General features: G+C 43.5%; 1 protein-coding gene across 2 annotated transcripts in view; it reads left to right on the top strand.

The window, feature by feature from the left end:
- MST1R (macrophage stimulating 1 receptor) overlaps window positions 1-23277 on the top strand; it is a 410648-nt gene that overhangs the window by 309920 nt on the left and 77451 nt on the right. For both annotated transcript variants that reach the window (XM_078661246.1, XM_078661247.1), the window contains 6 exons: window positions 6209-6379; window positions 6613-6791; window positions 9726-9864; window positions 11624-11766; window positions 19111-19281; window positions 21391-21484. In XM_078661246.1, coding sequence (XP_078517372.1) covers window positions 6209-6379; window positions 6613-6791; window positions 9726-9864; window positions 11624-11766; window positions 19111-19281; window positions 21391-21484 — 897 coding nt within the window. The remainder of the gene's footprint in view (window positions 1-6208; window positions 6380-6612; window positions 6792-9725; window positions 9865-11623; window positions 11767-19110; window positions 19282-21390; window positions 21485-23277) is intronic.

Below are 23277 nucleotides of genomic sequence, written 5' to 3' on the forward strand. Positions count from 1 at the left end.
GCATTTTTCTTCTACCACTGAAGTCTGACTATCGAGGTCCTGAATGTGCATTCTAGTCCCGAACAATAGTTCATACGGACTGAAACCTTTTAGCGAATTTCTTGGCAGATTGTTAAGACTAAGTTGGACACTTGTTAAATGTTGGACCCACCCATCACCCGTACCTAATACCCTTGCCGTTATAGATTGCTTTATGTCTCGGTTTTTTCTTTCCACAATCCCGTTTCCCTCAGGATGGAAGGGACAAGAGTACCGCAATGCAATGCCCATGCTGGTCATGGCCTCCTTATAAGCTTGAGAGCTAAAAGCAGGACCCTGGTCAGAATGTAGCATGCCAATTGCGTATGTGCCGATGTAGACTCGCAAATCTTTTATAACAGTTCTGGCGTCAGCCGAGCGCTGGTGTCTACATTTTAAGTGAATCTAGTCTTAAATAATATACATTGGGACGCATGCTTCCTGTTTAATCATGCGTATAGATCGCCTTATGCTTTCTATTAGGTGTTCTGGCACTACTTCGGCCGGTTCGCCACTGCGATCTCTGTTGCAGTTTTCACAATTTTTTGCAAATTTGTGATTATCCAAGCTCATTCCTGGCCACCAGTATTCTGATTATAATTCTGTCAGAGATTCTTTGATCATCTGATGCCTTAGACCTAATCCCATATGTGCTTCTTGTATTAAGAAGATTCTCCTGTTCGTGTTTGGAATTACTCTATCCCCCACTCCAGGGATTCGAGCAAAAGGAACGGAGTTTGCATCGATTATGTATGTATAATTGAGTGGATAGTTCACGGGTAATGCTGCACAGTCGCCTTTTGAAGACGTTTTTACCGCCAGGATGGTTTCCCCGTCTATGTATTTTTCTGAACGCTTTTTTGTGGCTACGGAAGCGGTTTAGTTGCTTCCGCTGTGGCTGTTTCAGCCAATGAATTCCCTGCAGCGCGAACGCCATCACGCTGATGACTCAGTGTATGTATCACGTGAGTCTTTTGTAGTTCTTTCTGCAAAAGAACTATCTGTTCCCAAAGCTTTTTATGCTTTATTGTGGCACCTGTGTAATCTTTGTAACCGTTTTTAACCCATTTCTGCAAGTCATTATTGTATGATTTAATGCAGGAATGCGATTCGCACACTATTAGTGTCGGGAATTCGCGATCGGCAATGCCGAGCGCCATTTTTAAAGCTATTAATTCAGTTTGGTGAGATGAATTGTCTTTTACAGATTGTGACATTGTTACCAGTGGTCTCAATTTACCTCCGCGCCACCGGCTTTTGACAACCCCGCACGTAGCGTTATAAGCTTGTTTTCCCCAAACTGAGGGTTGTGCATATCCATCTGTGTATATTACACAGGTGTAAAGTTGTATGGGCAGAATTTCGATTGGCAGAGGATGTTCTCTTTCATACGTTAGATATTTTAATTTTTTCATTTCCGGGTCAAAATAGTATTTCACTTTTTCTGTTGCAAGATAATTTTCCCATTGTATCCATTTTGGATCTAATGCCACGGTAGTTAAATTGCGTGGGCTTGTTAATGCCTCGAAGGCTGATTCTGCTGTTAAAACAGTAATCTGTCTGCCTTGGGTCTTTCTTTTGCTACAGCTGTTTGAACCGCATTTACAACATTTTCCGCAAGATTGAATGTTTTTTCAGATTGTGAGTACAAGTGTGATTTGTATGCTATTGGTACCTTTTCTCCCTCATTAGAGGTCAGGTACGTGAATCCGCATCTTCCTGGGATGACTCGGATTACAAGGTTGCGTGTGTTATCGCGAGTTTGCAATTTTGTTTTTGCTAACATGTCTGTTTGCAATGATCTCAAAATTTCTGTGTGTTTTTGAGTCCAATTGATTGGTTTAAAATCAGGTTTTATTAATTCATAGAGAGGTTTAACCCTCTCTGCATAATTTAGAATATATGTTCTTCCGAAATTCAGGAAACCTAGTATTGATTGTAAGTTCCTCAGCGTTTTTGGTGCTTGGAGTACAGCACACTTCTCTAAGAAATTGTCTGCTAGGCTTTTGCCTTCACTTGATAATTAATATCCTAAAAACAGGACAGTCAGATGGGCAATTCGTGACTTTTTAAAGTTGAATTTGTAACCCTCTGCTGCGAACCCAAGTATTATGGTGTTCACTCTTTTCAAGTGAGTATCCAAGTCATCATCTGTCAGATAGATGTCATCGACATAAGATAATGCCTCATCATCATACATTTGTAGTAACTCTGTTACTCTTGCTGAGAATAATCCTGGGCTGTTCTTGAACCCCTGTGGGAGTCGACAGAAATTTCTGCGAGCCCATTATTGAGAAAGCGGTCAAATACCTGCTTTCAGGTGCAATGTTTTGACAAAAGAATCCATTAGAGATGTCTAATGTTGTTTTGTATTTTTTGCGCACGATGTTATTCATTAGTGCTGCACTGTGTGAGTTTTGTACTGCAAATGTCTTGCAACATGAGTTAAGGTGTCTGTAGTCCAAAACTAGGCGATATGAATCGTCTGGCTTGGAGACAGGAAACAAAGGATTGTTCATTTGTGAGGTGCATGTTTCAATCCCCCCCGGTATTCAAGTTGATCTAAGATCTCCCTGACCTGTTTTTTAGCTTCTTGCTTAATTGGGTACTGCCTTTGTGCAGTTGGTTGACATTTTAATTGGATTTTGTGAGGAGGAGAGTCCTCATCCCATCCTACACGATTTTTATATAATGCAGGAGCTTGGGCTACTGCCCACTTTCTTGCAAGTGTATATTTTTTGTGAATTGGAATGTGATTTGAGAAGGCAGGCATAATCATTTCTTCGCCACGAGGGCACTCCCTGACAAACTCTGGTGGCCAGTCCTTTTCAGCTAAAAGGATGTCATAGCCTTTGGAAAGGTTATCCCAAAATAGACCCCTTACTTTCCTAGTCTTATCTCCCTCTATACGTAATGTTATCTCGTATATATTTTATGAGGTTTGCTAACTCTGCGGTCTGCAGTTTCCACTTGAATGTATTCATTCGTGTCCACTGTCTCCAGATGATTCATCAGGATCTTGCGAGCTGTGGTCACTTCTGCTGCACTGTCTAGCACTGTCTGGGCCCACTCTCAGTTTTTCAGCTGTGTCCTCAGTATCCTCGGCATGTTTGATTATTTTAATGCTGGCTACCTTCTTTCTTGGAAATTGTAATTTTTTACTTTGATGAGCAGGTTCTTTGTCTTTGGACTTGACGGGCTCTTCCCTTTGTTCTGACCGTCCTCTTCTTTCCGATTTCTGCGAGGAAGTCTGAAAAGATCGAGAGGGACGTGTATCAATATCTTGATATCTATCAGGTTTCTTTAGATTATCTCTATTTCTAAGGTTGTATCTTTTCTCAGAGGGCTCCCTCTGGGGAGACTTGTGTCCTTGGTCCGGAGATCTTTCTCTCCGCCGAGGAGACCTTCCTCTGGACTGGAATCCTTTTTCTTTGGGAGTGGATTGTTTATTTCCATCCCAGCTCTTTTTTGGAGTGTTTAGATTATTTTTAATTAATATGTTTTCAGGATTTTCAGTTAGTTGGGGTTTTACTGGTTTCCCACTCAAACTATCTCTTCCTAGTTCTTCATAGGATTTTTCTATGATTCTGGCAAGTTCAAAAGGTTGTTCTGTTATATCTGTCTCTTTCAATTTCTGGCGGAATGTTATATCCTCCGTTGCCAATTGAACTAACTCTCTATATGCCTTTGTTAATTCTTTTATTTTAACTAAGAGTTCTTCACTTGACATTTTTTCAATGTCGGGATGTGGTGTGTAGCTGGCTAGAACCGGCCACGTTGCTCCTGGTCTACCTAGTGGACCGAGCCTGGTGATTTGATCATTATGTTTTAGGGCACCTTTAAACCAGAGCAGGTGCTCTTGGTATTTTAATGGGATTTCCACTTCCTCGAAAGGAGTGTATTCATCCGGAGGTTCCTCTATTTTGTAATAGTGGAATTCGTATGTGACAGCGTTTGCTGCTGGAAAGTGTATCCATGAATAGAATACCTCTGTCTGCCGATATTCATGTGCCTCAATTACGAATATGACTGTACCACCTCTCGATGTTAGTCCATTTTCTATAAGTTTAAGAGTTATAGTTTTTCTTATGTTGACCGGAATGAGTATTGCATTTGGGTCATTCTGTAGGAGACTTGTGTCATCCTCTAGGAGTTGAGCTGCTATTCTAGCTGCCTCCCTTTCGTCTTCATTGTCTGACATTTTTACTGACAGAAAGGTTTTTGTTGCAGATCAAGTTTCAAGGAAACAAAGATTAGGTGCACAATATTTTTGGAACACTGTATCCTTCAACGTTGACTAAACCAAAAACTATACATAGAAATCTCTTCCTACTAAGTTCCGGCGGATTTTAACCTTTTACCCACTCCAGACGTCTTTTGGAGTATTTACGGGAAAAAAGGGTCTGTTGAAAAAGCACGACTGAGTTACTCTAACGTCTTGCGTTAGATTTATCGCCTTACCAAACGTTGGGCGCCATGTAGTGTAGTTCCTATATTCCCAATAGGCTCTGCACATTGGAATAATATATTCAGCAGTGTAGACGTAGGACTGATGTTATCTAGGTCTCTACTGACTATATTAGACTTAAGGTTTGCCTGCTAGCTCAGAGGTCACTAGAAACTTTCTTGAATAAACGAGGAGGAGTTTAACCTCCCTGGATAGACAAGAAGGGATTAGCTTCTGACAACCATAAAACATGACAACTTTGCTCTCCCTGAATAAGAGTGTATCTCTAGAGTCGTGTGAAAACAATAGACATCTATTTCACTCAGTCAAATGTGCGTACTTAGTTTCACCAGAATGCAGAGAAAAGAGAGACGGGCGTTTTCAATAAAAGGTGTTATTTATTGAGCAGTCTTCTTCCTCATACAAGAGAAATGAATTGCCACGATTGTAATACTCATGGTAAAGTAAAGTGCGTACAGTAAAAGGAGGATTATAAAATAATACTGTAAAAGCATTGATATGGTTTCTTAGCCATATGATACTTTAAAATAGATAAAATATATACATACATATATACATTGACTAATCGTACTCAACTGGTGCTTCTAAATACGCCTACCCCGGTGTACCTGACCTACGCCTAATACGTGGGAAGGAGTAAGTAAATAGCAGTTTAAGTTAAGTTTGTTTTGTCAAGAATCTGACTCAAGAATTCTCTGTAAGGGTTTAGTCAGTTCCGTACCTGGGTAATAGAAAGCAGGAGGTCTTGTATCTCTTTCTCAGGACTCGATATCCCAGTAGCCCGCGAAGGTATCTGGAAACACCGGAGCTGGATTTCTCGGCAGGAGAAAAGACAGCGTCTCTCTCAGTGCGTCAAAGAGGAGGGGCAGCGTCCGTGGGCTCTCGCATCAGCTGGGCTCTCGGGCAAGTAGATAGCTGCTCTGCTCCAGAATCACCACCGTGTGTTTGCTTAAGGCAACGTTGGTATATTTATACTTGAAAGGTGCCTGGGTTTGACGTAAGGTTGGACATAAGACGTCAATAAAGATGTCACTAAGAACTGGCCGTTCTTACAGTGCTTTACAGGAGTTCTAGGACGAAATCAAAACAAAAGCAAGGGGGATTTCCCAGGTTGCTGGAGGCTTGGTTTTGTTTAGAGAACTCGGTGTGCTTACTAGGGGGCCGGAGAAGTAGCCTTGCTTAATGTGACAGCATGTGCTACAACTGAATTATGGCTATGATTATTCTGCCGTTGTATGGACATTATTGATTATAACCGGACAAGGGCATAAAATAGGAATATCGATTCAGGTTCCTAGATAAAACACTACAGCTAGCTGTTGATAAATGCTGCGATGTAGGACACTAGTTTGAATTCCATCAACTCTGATTCAGTCTTCCAACATTCCGAAGTCATTAAAGAGACTACTAAAAATAATAAATACTAACAGTGGTTATTAGCAGGCCTGTGGCTATAAGCGCTACAAACAAACCTTTATTAATGTTCCCTAGAAACTTAAGACTTGCTGAGAGGTTGGAATCCTGAACAGGTAACTTATAAATTAACTGGCCCAACATGCGCCCTGGAGTGGTTATGCAGTGCTTGCATTCTGTAAATGTTTGACAGCGTATGCTGCTATTTCTTACTTCTACATTTCATTTGTGTGACTTAGCTGTTCCCTTTTTCTTTTCTTTTCCATCCCTCGTCCCTAATTCTGTTTTTTTTTTCTGCCGAACCGGAAGTTGTCGATGGTGAATGTGACGGGTCCTGGCTGCGAATACTTCCTCACCTGCAGCCGCTGCTTGCGGGCTCCACCGTTCATGAAATGTGGCTGGTGCGAGAACACCTGCACGCGCTCACCCAAGTGCTCGACCACGTGGAATCAGGAAACGTGCTCCCCCATCATCACTGACGTAAGTACGCAGTGGACATGTCGACAACCTTTGTATGGTTATTTGCGATCATGATATGCTTTTTACCCATGAATGAGCGAGACACTGATCTTTTGACAGTTTCTAATGCCTTTTATCTTTTTTACTTCATTTCTACTCCTTTATTAGTTTCCACTTTCTGCTTTCTCTGATTATTATTTTTAATTTTTTTTTTTATTTAAAAGTATTTTAACTCTGTACAATTTACCTTTCAGTTTTACCCAAAAAGTGCTCCTGTGTCTGCCACCACGGAGATAACGCTGTGCGGCAGGGATTTCCAGTCTAGGGTTGTGTACTCCTCCGAGCCTGAATTTGCAATTTCACGCGATACACACAAAATCATGGTGGGAGAGACGCCTTGCAACGTTAATCCTGAAAAAAGCCACATCAAGAGGTGAGCGAGCAGCGCTGGGAAAGTAGACATGGGCTGCATTGACTAATAGAGGGCAAGCCTTATGGACAGTGTATCAGTGGGAATGCCAGTTTTTTTAAGTCCTATTGGCCAGTTCAGAATGCAGAGTATCGCCTGCTGAGCCGGAGATGGAAAAAGAAGGGGAATGTTAATGGCCCTTGAAATGTCTCAATTTTGCTGTGGAAGGATCGACACCAGTCTGCAGCTAAAAGGAGACGTTTGGTTTCCTTTGTCACTGTGTCATTTGTGTGTGGCATCACCAACTCCGGAAGACCATAGTTTTCTCCTTTGTCGTGGAAGCCTCTTGTGGAACCACCTCTGCAGTTGAAAGAGGTCTCTCTGGCCATGTAATCGTTACTCTTTTTGAAGGGATTACTCTCTAAAAATGTCCTTGCATTGTAAATTAAAGTACAGGTTGTCCTTTGTGTCCTTCACGAGAGGAAGCTTCTCTGCTGGGATAATGGGAATTCTTTCATCATTAATTCTAAAGGCTTGAAGCACCTGCTCCCTCTTTCACTGTTAAAACAGCGCCCGCCACCACTTCAGTGGGTGGGTGAGGATAGCAATTGTAGTTGGTTGCAGTGAATGAGTGAACCTGCCTGTGGGGGTTGTGTGGAAGGCTCATGGGACCCTCATTCCCCTTCCAAAGGGCTGCCCTGATTGTGCCAGCTTTTTGTGTCACATAGTAACTGTGCCCCCTGACATCTTTTTTTGTCTCTGCACCTGTTTCCATAATACGGTGCAGACCCAGTGGCAAAGCATTTCCCTCATTTGTAGGGGCCATGTCCCATGCAAATGTGGAAACACGCCCTTAAGATTGTGGCGGTGCCATCAGGATAACAGAAGGTGCCACACAAGTGTCTGCAGCTCCTTCTGTAATACAGCAGTGCCCTGGTGGCGCAGAAAATGGGTGCACATGCCCATTGCAGCCTCTAGGCACTGTCTGTAATGGCAGCTCCTGGTATCTCTCTGGATCATTCTGTTAAGTGGAGTAAAACGGTGGTTGCTTGGATGTGAACTCTACCACCCCACAATTTCAGTTTCCTTTCGATTCAACGCCTCCATTCCTTATGAAGAGGTCATGTGATTGTGAAAGTGAAAGCAAGGTCCATGCTCAGTAACTGTTACTATTCCAAATGGATGTTGAAAGTGAAGATGATTTTACTGAATTTTGGACACCTGAGCTGTGCAAGTAGAAAAGCAAGAAGTTGAAGGTCTTTTTGTCCTGAAAATACTTTTGCTACAGCTACATCACAACTCAACATATAAACAATCCAAACATCAATGCATACAAAATGCTTCAAGATTTGTACGTTTAAAACATTACAGAGAAAGGTTGCATTTTACCATTGAGATCATTATAGAGATCTGATGCTACTCAGTAATTCTAATATGCATGCCTCTCCTCTCTCAGAGGTACCACTCGTCAAGAGAGTAGCCAGAAAATTAAAATACCGCCCACTTTGAACCAAAGCACTAATGGCACCAGGCAAGGGAAGCAAGTAAGCCCGACCCTCCCTAGAAGCATTCAAGCATCTATCCATTCAGCCTTCAACACTTTCATCCACCCGCTGCTGTCCACCATTTCACCATTATATTCTGCCATTCATTCGTTCTTTCATCCATCCTTTCATCCATTCTTTCATCCATCTCTTCATCCATCTTTTCACCTAGCTACTCTTTCACCCTGTAAAGTGCCACCCGCCCTCTACCCAAGCAAAATGTAGCATGGACCTTGGAGGCTGGGTGCAACCCCCAGGTATAGATAAAACTGTCAGTGGGCCGCTTCTGGCCAGATCCAGACAGAGATCCAAGTGTGTCTAGTGTCCGCTTTGTCGACCCTCGGGATGGTGGCCGGTACATGTAGGCCCCGGCCACATTACACACCCATCCTTCCTTTTAACTTTCCACCAGTCTTTTACTTTTCTGTCAACGCATCTTTCTTTAGCGGTAATTATGCACATTTGCCTTCCAAGTTGCAGACGCAAGAACCCCTTAAATAACTCCACCCCCACTGTAGCTTCTAATGTGGGGGGCTTACAACGCCCCTGCACTCTATATTGCACCAGATACTTTAACATGAGGGGTGAAGTGCTGATCCCTGAGGGCTGGATCTAGGCTAGATTAACCACTATCTAAGTAATTCCTTGTTAGATTCAGGAGTCTGTATTTGTCTCCAGTCGATAACCTGAAAATCGGCATGGGGCCGACACTCGTGTACCAGCGCTGAACAGGCATGCACTAGCAAATTTGTATGCTCTGCATCCCTAATCTAGGGCTGCAGCATGCAGGGTTTATAATGCTGGCCATTAACTCTTCCCAAAAAGGTATGTGAAGAGGAGATGTGCTGGATCATTTATTCCACAGCAAGGAAGGGACTTCCATCTCCTTTCATTGAGAACACCGAAAACCACATGATTGTAAATATTTTCAGATATACAGATGACAAGATTGGCAGCATTGGGTGTTTGGGGTAAGAGTCTCCCATGATATAGCCTACACCAAACTGAGACTTCTCAGTTGGTAAAGAGTATGCTGAAATGACACCAAAGTCGGTCGATGGATAAATATCTTGTAATACATTCTATAACCTGACTTATTACATATAAAATAGTTCCCCAACGCAATTTTAGCAAGTTCACTTCTAACCTGAAGCCCTAAAATGTGTTTGCTGTCCTTTGTACAACTTTTGTTTGGGAATTTTCCTGTAACCTTTGTATTGTGTACAGGGAACATAGAACCACCTGTTGCGAGATTTTTTAAATAGAAGTCTTCCATGCTTGATCTCTGAGTGTGCACATTTGTGTGTAAGGGTTGTTACTGCTTTGTGTTGTTTAACAAAAATGATGTTTCTCGGGGCTTTCTACTTGACATGACTGCTAATTTACTGATCCTAAGCCCTGCTTGCTTACACAGCTTGGTTTGTGTCCTTCAAAAAGTGGGATCACAGGCAGCGACTCAGTCCACCGATATCGTAGTGACCATCGAGGAGAAGAAAGGGAATTCTCCATACCGGATCCTTGGCACAGCAGCAATTCCAGGCTTCTCATTTGTGGTACGTTTCTAGAACCACTGTCCTCTTTCGACTGAGTCACAAGGGTGCCATGGTAGATGTCTGCCTAGTCATTGGTCCATCACTGAGTGTGCTATTGAAACTTTGACATCGCAAACATGACCAAATGGATTGCTAGTGCGGAAGCATACTTGTGGTGCTGAATCCTGAACATCAATGAATATATGGAAAAAGTATCATGGGTGGCTCATTGTCACTGTGGACAATGAGTGTCAAATGTTGTGGCTCCTGGCGTATTCATTTAAACCTTGATTCTAAGGTGAGTGTTTAGCGCACAGGGCTGTGTAGTTGAATAGGAATGGGGTGCAACACTTGTGACATTCTTTCCTGTTCTCACAAGATTAAGCATTGTATCACATCTTCATGTCAGGATATTACTGCATATGCCTGAGAAAGTAAACCACTTCCAACACTGGATGCTTAGAAAAAACTGTTTCATGTTTGGGAATGCAAACACTGGGACAGTGTGCTGCTGTTCCTTGTAGGCTATCCTCCCTATCTTTGTAGCCAATCGCAGTGACTTGGGAATAGCGACCTGCCCATTTATTTTTCATTAGGCAGTTCATTCTGCAACGCATTGCAGCTGTGGAGCTTGCGACGCAACCTCTTATTTCATAGGTCGCATTACAGAATGAAAGACCAGTCACAAAAGGTCGGTGTGCAGTTTGCGACCATCTTTTAGTATATCGGCCCATGACAGGAATTGCCAGGTACTGAATAATCAGACTTTTGAATCTGAATCGGACATGACCACATTGTTATGGAATTGCACCAAATGCTACTCTGTCATTGATTAAAACACATCCTTGTACAAACCAAGAATAATTGGAACATAGGAATGTTGGGCGCTCCATTGAAGACAACAGATTGCTCCTGGCTTCTAGTGGTTGGTAGAAGCCCGGAGAATCAACATTCCAATGTTTTTCTTTCACAGCAGCAGCTGTGAATGTGGGCCTCACTGACCTCGATGGGATTTCAACCCCTCAGACTACGTGAGGCCTTTATTTTACTAATGAAAACATTCTGCACTCTAAGGGCAGAATGTTCTAATAGCCTTATAGCCCACCGTTGCAGGCTATACCGGCCATTAAAGGCCTGAAGCCTTGTTAAAGACACATGCCTCGGCTCAGGCTTTCAACTCTGGAGCGGGTCTTTAATGGCAGGTATAGTCCGCTAGGGCGGGCTATGAGGCTATATTGGAGCATCCTCAGTGCTGGAATTTTTGCCTACCACATACAGTGCAAAGCTACACCTGTTAAGAGCATCACCTGCAGATTGCCCTGTCATGATGTATGTAATCATTCAAACTGTGTGGTCAAGAAAGGAGGTGTGCAGTGTTGACCCTCAAAGGCTGGGTATATGCAGCCGCAGCCGCTGCAGGCAAGAGCGGTTGGGCCAGGTGAGGGGGGATTTCGAGAGACAACCATGAGGGAAAGTTAAATAAATAAAAAAAATTCGCTTGTGGTCACCTCTCGAAATCCCCCCTCACCTGACCCCACCACTCTTACCTGCTGCGGCCCCGGCTGGGTATATGCCACAATTTGGATGACATCCACTTAAGATAAATGTACAAGGAGTGAATACATGCATATTTAACTAAGTCAAATGTTAGACAGAAATTCTTGCATGGCTCCTGCTCTTGTTGATCCAGTGTTAGGAACTGTTCTAGAGCAATGTTACTTTGACATCTACATTTTTCTCTGTACTCAAATCTTGATTGCATGTGTTTTTGTTTAACTAGGAGCCCGTCATAACATCTGTTATTCCATCATTTGGGCCTCTGGCTGGAGGCACTGAGGTTGCTATAAGAGGGAAGAATCTGATGGTTGGAAACAAAAGAAAAGTTTTCATAAATGGAGTAGAGTGTCTTTTAGGAGGTGCCAGGTAAGTTGGCTTGTTTACGATAGATGGTTAGTGTTTCTAGATGGCCGTCCTTGGGCATTTTCATATTTTACTAGTCATAGACTCCTCCCCAAAGTGGAACAAGCAACTAGCAACAAGAACTACTGATCTATTAATCTTAACTCTGATTTTTCTCTTGATTTTGATTTATAATTAGAAATCTCAGTTCGTTGCCAAAGATTAGACTTTGGTTTTGAGCACGGTTGAATGCTCTACTGATATTACTCTTGTGCAGAATTCGATAGAATTTGGCAATCTTTTCTCAGTTGTGATGTTTGATTTCGGGTCAATATTTTCATTTTGATGTTTGATTGTAGTTGACTGGATTAATGAGCAGTTTTTGTATGCCCAGACGTGGGTCCAGTGCTCTCCATGCCACTGGAGTCAAGCTATCCTGTTTGATGAGGGCTGAAAGCCAGAAGTCGGTCCTAGGATGCTTGTTTCCAGTCCAGGAAGGACCTGGCCTGGCAGTTCGGGCTGGACTGTTCCCATTGAGCGCAGGGTCAAGCCTGATTTGCATATTGCTGGGTCCAAACTGGAATGACATGGTGAGCAAAACAATTATGGATTTAGGTCCAGATCTCTGTACTGGGGTGAATGTATGACATTGTTCTGCATTCTGTCCATCAATTGTTCTTTTTGCTTTTGTCACCCCGAGTGTGACGGGTATGCCCAGACGTGGGTCCCGTGCTCTCCATTCCACTGGAGTCAAGCTATCCTGGCTGATGAGGGCTGAAAACCCAAAACTGGTCCTAGGATGCTTGTTTCCAGTCCAAGGAGGACCTGGTCTGGCAGTTCGGGCTGGACTGTTCCCATTGGGAGCAGGGTCATGACTGATTTGCATTTGGCTGGGTCCAAACTGGAATGGCATGGTGAGCAAAAAAATTATGGATTTAGGTCCAGTTCTCTGTACTGGGGTGAATGTATGACATTGTTCTGCATTCTGTCCATCAATTGTTCTTTTTACTTTTGTCACCCCGAGTGTGACGGGTATGCCCAGACGTGGGTCCCGTGCTCTCCATTCCACTGGAGTCAAGCTATCCTGGCTGATGAGGACTGAAAACCCAAAACCGGTCCTAGGATGCTTGTTTCCAGTCCAAGGAGGACCTGGTCTGGCAGTTCGGGCTGGACTGTTCCCATTGGGAGCAGGGTCATGACTGATTTGCATATGGCTGGATCCAAACTGGAATGGCATGGTGAGCAAAAAAACTATTCTGCATTCTGTCCATTAATTGTTGTTTTTGCTGTATTTTTGGTTCATCCCAAAAAAAGTGCCAAGAAGCAGCTACGGCAGCTGGTAGTAAAGGAATCAGCGAGACACATTCTTTTCAACCATCTTTCTAAGCTTTTTCCTCCTTTAAAAGAACAAGAGCAATTCTTCCAGTGCTGCACGACCCAGGCTGTTTACTTCGTAATGCAAAGACAGTTTTGAGAAGTAAACACCATTCAAGGTATGGTGACGCACAAATTCCAGTGCATTTACCCCTCTTGAAGTGCGATCAGAAATCTTAGTAAACCGTAGTCATCTGTGATGCACTGTTTATGAGCCAGTCACATCTATAGACAACTAGAACATGATTTGCCATGTGTTATTGGTTACACTGCATATTTAAAAGCAATTCTCTAATTAATTAAAATATGCTTGCAGTATTTCTTTTCTTGTCACAGAGTAGTGTGAATCCGGTCTGCTCTAGCCGAAAATAAGAATCTACTTTGAACTGCAGCTTTTATCATGACCTTGCCAAGGCAAAAAGGATGTTTAATATCTCTAGGCATCCTTCACAGATACAAAGGGTCTCCCACTGCCACAATGACCAATCTGCTTCCTATTTCCCATTTGGAAAGGAGTTTTGCACACCAGTGCATTCTCTTTGGAGCATTTTGACCCTTACCTGATCTCCTAATAATGGACTAGCACTTAGTCTGTCCTAAGCATTCTTTATTATTTTTAGAGCTAAAATATTCTGACAGCAGGAAAGTAGCACCACTCTTCGGGAAACTAGCCAGCGTTGTCTTGGTATAAAGCTATCTCTTTGCTCCTTCTAACATCATCCATTTCTTTTTCTGCAGTGGCTCCCACTCATATTAAAAAATTTGCAGACTCCAGTTGGTTCTTTCTGTTAGCTATATTATGGGTATGATCAACCAAACTTTAATCAATGCCTGGAGTTTACTCCACCACTATGGTTTGGGTTTCTAGCCTCTCGCTTTGTTTGATCTATATCAATCTAAAATGGACATTATCTCTCATACAATCTGATGCCCTGGATTCTTCACATTAGACAAAGCGGCCTCACATCACCACTCCTCCTAACAAAAGCTGGCCTCCATGGTGTAATCTTATTCCATACCCCATAACTACTAAAAGGATTTTAGATAACTGAACTGTAACTCAACTACCGGTCATTCTGGTTAATCTATCCATGTGATGCAAATCAAGTTGTGTTAACTTTTTCAAATCCAAAGTTATGAATGAAATGCCATGGCTTGTTTAATAGAGCAGGAATAAGTGTCCTGGTGCAGAGTCTGCTAGGAAAATATGCAATCTAGAGTTCCTTGTTATATTTTGAAAACAGGTGATACAAGTATATATTGTGCGCTGCGTTCCTGCTTCAGATTTCTGTATTATGTGTAACAGTTCAGGAGACTAGCACTCAGATAGTTGTCATATCGTATCGACATTCATGGTAATTTGGGAACATTGACACCAATCCCTTGTGTAAAGCCTATTTGGCAGGCTACAGCAGCCGTCAATATACTAGATCTGTAGTGCAAAAATAAAACTGGAAAGGCGGGGGTGCCGTGGTCCACTCTTTTTTACCTACACTTTGTGGATTCTACTAACAGTTATTTGCTGACTGTTCCATTTGTTTAAATCGCTTTGCCATTTTATTGGCAAGTGCAAATGCTTTTTACGAACTAGCAATGGGTTAGAGATCCCCCATATATAAGTGCCCATATCAAATGAATAATCCTAATAGTTAAAGGTGGTGTTGCTCCACTATTGCAAAACTGCATCCTCCTCTAGTCTTCTTGGAGGACACTTATGCTTTATCGCTATTCCCAGTTGCTCAGACAACTAGGTGGTGTGCTCGTCTTCAGTTTTTACACTGAGATAATTTCTGGGATGTTTAGAATGAGTACAAATAGTTAAAATCATTCTTTTAAGCAGAATCGTTGTGTTTTGGCAAAGGTCACCATATACCATTGCATATTGCGCCTGATTTTAAACTGCACAGTGGCTTTTTAAATGAATGTATAGCGCGACTTCAGTGTGTTAGCTGCACTTTTTAAAATATAATCCTACCTGTTCTGGGGGTTTGCTTATTCCAACCCAAGGCTTGTGCTCGATTTCCTCCTTCCCGCCCGGTCCGACGTGGTAATTAGCACCGTTGAGCGGAGGGCGAGGAAGGGTAGAGACAGGCACTTCCGGTTGGCTGGGGGGCGGTTAGCGGTCTAGTTGTCATTCCCTGCTGAGTCTTTCAGGGATAAAAGGCTCATGCTCAAGCGACTGCGTGCAGCGGGCGCGCTGAAGGCGTGCCAAAGGCAAGCCCGTCTGCGCCCGTCCGCGGCCATATGGGGACCGGGGCCAGAACCCCTGGCCGGATAGCGGTAAGAATACAATATAACGTGGCGGAGCTAGCGATTACAGGCACAGCATTGATGGTCACTCAAGATGGTCACTCAAGATGATGCCTGCAGCCACTGCTCATTCAGGTGGAACATTGATCACATAAGGCAGTTAGGGAGAGATGGACTCTGCTGTGGGCAACTGAGTTGTAGATCCCTTAGTAAACATAAAATTGAAATCTCTGACTTGCTCTCGGACAGAAAGCTTGATCTCCTGTTTCTCACGGAGACCTGGCTAGACGCCGATTCTGAGCCAGATATCCTAGAGGCACTCTCCCCCCCCCCCCAGGCTATACAATAGCCAGAATAGATAGGGCGACAGGCAGAGGAGGAGGGATAGCGGTTATCTTTAAACCTCCCCTTGAATGCTTTCTTTAACCATTCACGATATGTGAGTGTGAGGCGGGCTCCTTTATGCTCAACATTAGCCCCAACCTTACGGTGAAAGGGCTCTTGGTCTATAGACCTCCTGGCCCCCCTACACGTTTTTTGCCCAGTTTGGTCGAGGGTATCGCCCATCTGGCTTTAAGACCTGATACGTTTTTAGTACTGGGTGATCTGAATCTTCATTTGGAGGATCCTTTGATTAAGGGGGCAGCTGACCTACGCCAGGATCTTCTGTCACTCCACCTGAGCCTTAAATCCTGTGCCCCTACACATCAGCACGGACACTTACTTGATCCTGTGTTCGCTAGCTGGGAGAATGTAGGAGTAACCACCCCCCTCCCTGTTCCATTGTCGGATCATTTTCTGGTCCCCTTTGTGGTGAGGGTGCCAGAGATCGGAGGCCAGGAAAAATATACTTGCAAGCATCCACCTAGGAAATGGAAAAACTTTGTGCGGGATGATTTTAACCGAGCGTTGACCTTGGGCGGTATGAATCTGGAGAGGCGTATAGATGACGCTCTAATACGGTGGCCCGCTGCTCTCTAATAAACCGATGGGCAGGGCACATAAATCTGCGCCTTGGTTCACCACAGCTCTGCATCTCGCAAAAGCTGAATGTAAACGCCTGGAGAGGCAGTGGAGAAAGGGATTTTTGTGCCAGGATAGATTGAAAAATAGTGAGGAACTAAGAAAATACTATGGTCTTATTAGGCAGGCTAAAGCCACCTACTATCAGGCCAGAATTGGGACGGCGGAAAACTCTACAAAAGAACTCTTTAAAATATACAAGGAGATTTCTTCCCTTGCAGCTACTGCCGCGCCAATAGTGGGCTCGGCTGAGTCATGCAACAGGGTTGCAAATTATTTTTCAGAGAAGGTGGAGAAAATCTACTCATCCTTTTCAGGGACTGTAAGGAGGGGCATGGAATTTGAGGAAATGGCTGGAGAAGCTGAGGCAGGTCGGAGACTGAACAATTTCATTATTCCCTCCCCGGAGCCTTTCAGTAAAATCTGTCTCAGCATTAAGTCTGGCTCACCCAAAGGCCCTGCCTCACCTAAATTGCTGGGCGAGAGTTTGGAGATTCTTGAGCCGTATATTAGGCATGTCTTGGAGGTCTCGTTTAGTTCGCACACGGTGCCAGGGAGTTGGAAAAGACCTATTGTTCTACCAGTCCAGAAGAAGCCGAATATGAATCAAGACATACTAGAAAACTTGCGACCTATCTCGCTCCTGCCATATCTGGCAAAGGTAGCAGAGAAGGTGGTGAATCGGCAGCTCATGACACATATTGAGGAATCTATCCTCCTACATCCGTCTCAATCGGGATTCCGGGCTGGTCATTCCACGGAGTCCGCACTACTGCTTGCCACGGAATCCATCAGACAGGGGGCTGACGCTGGGCATACTATAGCCCTGATTATGCTGGACCTGAGTGCCGCCTTCGACACTGTAGCCCATTAAACCTTGCTGCAGTGTCTGAATAAGGGCGGTGTCTCAGGCCCGGCCCTGAAATGGCTGAAATCCTTCCTGGTAGACCGTAGTTTTCAGGTTAGACAGGGAGCACACTACTCCAAGGACATCAAATTGGAGCAGGGTGTGCCTCAGGGCTCTGCCCTGAGCCCTACCCTGTTCAAACTGTACATTACTCCTATGGCGGAGATAGCACAGGGCTTTGGAATTGGGGTCGTCTCCTATGCCGACGATACCCAGCTGGTGATCTCCCTATCCCAGGCAAAGGACGTGGCAGCCTCTAATTTCAGGGCATGCATGCAGGAGCTTGCCTCCTGGATGGCTAAGAACTGCCTGAAACTTTATGGCAACAAGACAGAGGTGCTTGTGGTAGGGGGTGATTCGTCTGGCTCGACGTCCGCTTGGTGGCCTCCGAGTCTGGGCCCTATCCCCATACCATGCACCCAGGCGAAAAATCTTGGGGTTTGGCTGGACTCCACTCTTTCTTACGAAGTGCACATCAGACGTGTAGTGGGGAAATATTTTGGAGTCCCCAAAAAATTACGTAAAAGGTTAGATCTCCTTCCGATAGAGGCTAGGAAGACGCTGGTGCACGCCCTTATTACATCTCGCCTAGACTATGGCAACATACTCTATCTTGGCGCCACTGCTAAATGTCTTGGGAGATTTTAGGTTGTGCAGAATGCCGCCGCACGGCTGGTACTTACGCAGCTTCGGAGGGCTGCCTCTAAAAGAGCCCTGGATACGCTGCACTGGCTTCCAGTAAGGAAAAGAGTGATGTTTAAGGTATTATGCACTTGCCACTGCATCACCCAGAATGCTGGTCCTTCATCTCTGAGGGACCTTGTCACCAGCTATTTGCCTGGAAGGTCCCTTAGATCTAGTGGGAATGGCCTGCTGAAAGTGCAGAAGGTAAAAAAGGCCAGAATGGGAGGCATATCCTTCCGGTTCTTGGCAGCTCAGAACTGGAACAAACTCCCTTTAAAACTCTGGATGGAGATCTCTGAAGCGAAGTTCAGGAAAGCGCTCAAAACATATTTGTTCTCAGGTTAGCCAGGCGGGCGCCTTGGACCGCGGTTTGGGCCAATACCACTTCTCTCACCCCAGCGCAGGGACACGCCGGGATGGCGTAACCATGCGCTTTATAAATCCCTTTATTATTATTTTATTATTATACATATTCCACATACATATGATATATGCGTAGATCCACAGATCCTTCATAGCACATTTTATTAAGTGAGGTGGGGAAGTGGTGGGAATTCTTTATAGGTTTATAAACCCTAAAGTGGGTTCTCCCATTCACACAAGGCTTGCTCCAGCTTTATTTGGACAATGCAGTCTTATTGCCCATGCTGGGGCTGACTTTAGGAACATTACAACAATCACCTAATCGTAGTGTGATCTAATCTAAATAAAAGCCCTCTGGGGGAAGTCTCAATCCCCTCCCAACATGAGGTCTCGGCAGCTGCTCCCTCCTTTGATAGCTTCTGCTGCCAATGAATGTTCGTTATTACAGGGTCGCTCTTGTCGCTGCCCACCTCTTTAAGTGCAGCTCCAACATGTTTACTAGCTCCATCCAGACTGTTTCAGAAAGTTCTACTTCCTTGTATGATTTCTTCTTAAAGCTTCCTACATCAGTAGAACCTTGCACTTTAGTAGTTTCATGCAGAGCTTTGATCGGAAGATGGATGTCCGATTCCCAACACATGCACACCTCACTTCCCTACTAGCCTCATGCTCTTATAATGTTTCATTCCACATTTAGTCCCCATTTGATACACTTTTCCATGGCCCAATAATGAGTTCGACCTTGTGGTTGTTTTTCTTCTCCATAGTGATAACCAGGAGGAAGTGATCCGCTGCATCTCCCCAGTTGGTGGCACGCTTTCTGCAAGTGCTCCACTAGTCGTATGGATTGATGAAGCTGAATGTGCCTCCCCACAGACCTTCCAATACCGGCCCAACCCCACCCTCATCAGTGTCTCCCCGAAATGCAGCCTGTCTGAGTAAGTTATTAATGCATAGTAATGTAACATCAACATTTTTAGTTGATCTCACCTATACAGGACATGTTCCCAATGAGAATTTGATGATAGATTAAATGAATTGTTCTTCCCCTTGACTGCACTCACCTTGGAATGTCATCAACATTTTGTGATGGTACTCAGTTTATGATGTACAACCAGAGAGTGTCCCCTGGCCTCAAATACATGAAGCCAATTGTACATTCAAGTTTTTACTGTAAGAAGGGCCTTCTGTGCACCACCCTGTAGGACTCTTCTTCATAAGAGTACTGTAAAGATGTAACGCCATTCGATCAGCACAATTCAATCAAATTTCCTTTATATGTATTTAATTAATATACGAAGTTCCGTGAAAATAATCAGAGTTTATCATGTCGGTACATTGAGTTTCAAGTATCCTCTCAGAGATTGTATTTCAAATAACTTGTTTTCATGTCCAGTGGACTTCGCACCGTTAAGAAGATCGTTCATCTGGGGGTATCCTATAGCACTTATTACTTTGCTGAAATATTTCTTCAAGCGTTTGCCAGTCAAAGTAAGTTGATAAGATACTAGCCCTTATGACTCGTCTAGAGTCTGTATCGCTCTTGGCAGAAGACTGCAATGCACAATTCCAGCTACATCACTTGTATTAATGCACTACCTCAGTGTTCATTTGATGAAGAAATGCGTTAAAGATGCTATAAGGCGATGAGTTTAATAAGTGTCACTATATATAACAGCTTAACAAAATGAAGTTAAAATTCTACCCTAATTTAGATCATATTCATGACTCTGTGTTTAAATTTGTACATGTGTGTAAGTGTGGCCAAAGGGATATTTTTCCGTTTTCTGTGGACCGAGTATTTAATAGTCCAATCAAGTCTCTTTCACTGTGCCGTGTGTTTTTGTTGGATTTCAAGAGTGATACCTTCTTTGTCACAGTCAACATTTATAGCATTTGAAATGAGTCTTTCGGGGTGGGGTGTGGGATTTTGCTTCCATCTTAACCACCCTCTGGGACACACTTGCCATGCCTGCTGTATACTTCGAGCCACCTAGAGTAAATCATGTAGTGTCTGCACATGTGGTGTAAGATTTATAGTATATACAATTCATGATATTTTTGTAGGTTCTGTGCTCAGAGAACATTGAACTACGGTTCAATGACACAATCCATTTTCATATAATGACGTTTTATAGATCAAATGTATCTCTTATTTAATGCTTCCAGGCCCCACAGAAGCAACCCCCCCCCTTGCCAATTTCGCGCGAATTTGCAGTCTTTGGTGTATTGACCTGTTAGCAATATTCATGCTTCCCTCCTATGTCCCTTCTAAGTTCAAATTACCTGTCCTCTGTTGATGCGCCTTTCGTAGTCGCTCACACAAAAAGAACAGTGCCCGGCTTCGTCCTCGCCCCTTATAACTAGGAACACTATCATTTCGACCAGCCTACTTACATCCCTGGATCTGAGCTCCACTCAACTTTTCTCATCTCCAATATAATATGTAATTTCTCCTTTCTGTTTTTACAAACCGGTTCGCACTACCTTTACTCCCGAACATCACCACAGTTCCCTTCTCCACACCTGTCTACCAAAAATGACCAGCTTCACCTTTCCTAGCTTCCAAAAGACGATCATTGCTACTTCTTCACCCTAAACCTGTGGGGGGCGAACCACATGCCACGACTTTGCAGCTGTTTTCATTTGCTCTCGCTGGCTACAGATCTATGGATGCAGCTTTTTAGCTTCCCCCAGACGTGATCCTAGGATCTACTGTATTTAGGAACACACAGCTGGTATTACCGTTCAAGACATATGATGAAGTGATCCTTATGATAAACACTAAGCCCTCCCCTTTGCCCTATTCACACTACAGGGTAGGTTCCTGAAGACTGTGATCTGCTATTGATAGGTTTCCCTTTTCTATGAGTGCACAGATGTTTAATTCTACTAAGTCACCAAGGTGTGATGTGGTAGGGCGTCGTCCCTGTACGTCCTAGAATTGGAAGTCACTCATTCTTTTGGGGGACTTTGACTGCAGTGCATTGTGATGAGGAGGGTATAATTGTCTTTGTAAAAGTTCATTTTTTTCTTTCTTTACACAGGGGCTCTTTGCTTACCATAGAGGGCACTGACCTGGATTCAGTCTCCAAGGCCACTGTTCAGTTCAGTGATGAACGAGGACAGACTGTCTCGAGGGTAAGTGTGGCCAGACTGTTATCTTGAGATGATGAGACACTAAATGAATAAAAAGCGTATGAAGTGGGGTGCCTGTCAGTGTAGTATGGAAAATCTGTAGTATTAGTCTGTGCAGAGCAGCTTTACCACCAAAGTGTCTCAAGGAACAGTACTCTTTATTAAAAATAAAGTTCATGCCATTCTCAGGAAAACGACACACACCAGCAACCAGATTAAAGTCTCAGTAGTCATGTGCTTCATAAGCACACAAAGTAATGTGTATCTTCCCTCATTCTTATGGTCTGGCTTGGCAGCGCAGCTTTTGCCAGACAATTATGTAAGAACCACCAGGTGAGGTGCTTTGGTTCCACTCACATGTTGGGAGCACAGAGTACATGTTTTGATTGGGTAGAAGTTGCGTGCTTCCACAAAAATGTGATTGTTCTCCACACACCTGTGATCATTTTGCTTATTTTTTCTTCTGTCTGAGCTTACATTTTCAGGGGCACACACATGACATTGTAATGCTATTAAAGTGTCTTCTATAAGTAGAACATTTATGGTGTACTTTTCTGGGAGCTGTGCAGATGGAGGAGGATAACCATTAACCAACATGGATTTTTAGGTCCAGTGTGGCAGTACTTGGCAGTGCAACTGTCACCTGACCTTTTAACCAACACCAATATTATTATTTAGGTCTTTGTTTCCATGCAACTACATATCCATTTTCGTACTATTTCCTTGTAATGTTTCATATTACCATACATATTTCTTTAAAGCCAGACCTATTGGCATTACCAATGATTGTTCTTACTGCATAGCTTAGGCCTCTAGTAATCTGACCTTATAACATCGATGACAATCGTCTCTTTTACTGGGTTGTGCTCAAAAGGGTTCTAACCACAATGCACCCTTGTGCTGACAGTGTGCTTGTCATGTTACTAGAAGTCCTAGAACATTTACGCCATAGTCTATCATCTGTCTTCCTCACCATTACCCAAAGAAATAATGAGGTCCTAAAGATATATTGCGTGTCCAGATTACCATACTCAATCTACTAGTCACAGTCACCTAGTCAAGCCTTTCCAACACACGGGAGCCATAGTTTTCAGATTTTCCAAATCATTTATTATTTCCACTGACATCTCATGTATCAGTACGATAACTATGTAAATCATTCAAACATGTCTTAATGTATCTGAGACATAGATCCATCATTATTACCAAGTCCAGAAACTTTAAGCACCTTCTGCTATCGAACTGCCACCTTCCTTTTTTAGGTCTCACCTTCCAGACAGAGCAAGCTGTCTGGTTGTAAAGACCTGTTGTGGGTTTACAGTCTGTATATAGCTTACCATTGGTTGGCTTTACTGTCATTCTCAGTTGCTTGTTTCCTATTCAATTGCTTGCTTTGCTCTTCATGTTTTTGTCCCTCCCGTGCAGCGTAGTCCCCTTACCATCCTTTTAATTGGCTGACTTGTACCCTTCCAATGCTCACTTTTAGGTAATGACTATTTTCTTTTTGGTCGTGCACTCCATGACAGTGCATGTGTTTTTCATCTCTCTCCCTTGTGAATCCAAGTGGTAGCCACCATCTTTGATCAATAATAAAAAAAACTAAAAATGAAAATCGCATCCCGCATCTTTCGGTAAGCATTGACACCTGCACATACCTACACAGTGACACAACTGGCAACAGTGGAAGCTTCATGGTGCCTGTTCTTGTTCGTTTTTTTTTTCTTTTTGCCACTGCTACACAGCATCAGCAGACTACATTGGCAAAGAACATAGGTTCAAAAGGCGAGACCTCTTGG

The sequence above is a fragment of the Lissotriton helveticus genome, chromosome 9, assembly GCF_964261635.1.
Source record: "Lissotriton helveticus chromosome 9, aLisHel1.1, whole genome shotgun sequence".
NCBI classification, from domain to species: domain Eukaryota; kingdom Metazoa; phylum Chordata; class Amphibia; order Caudata; family Salamandridae; genus Lissotriton; species Lissotriton helveticus.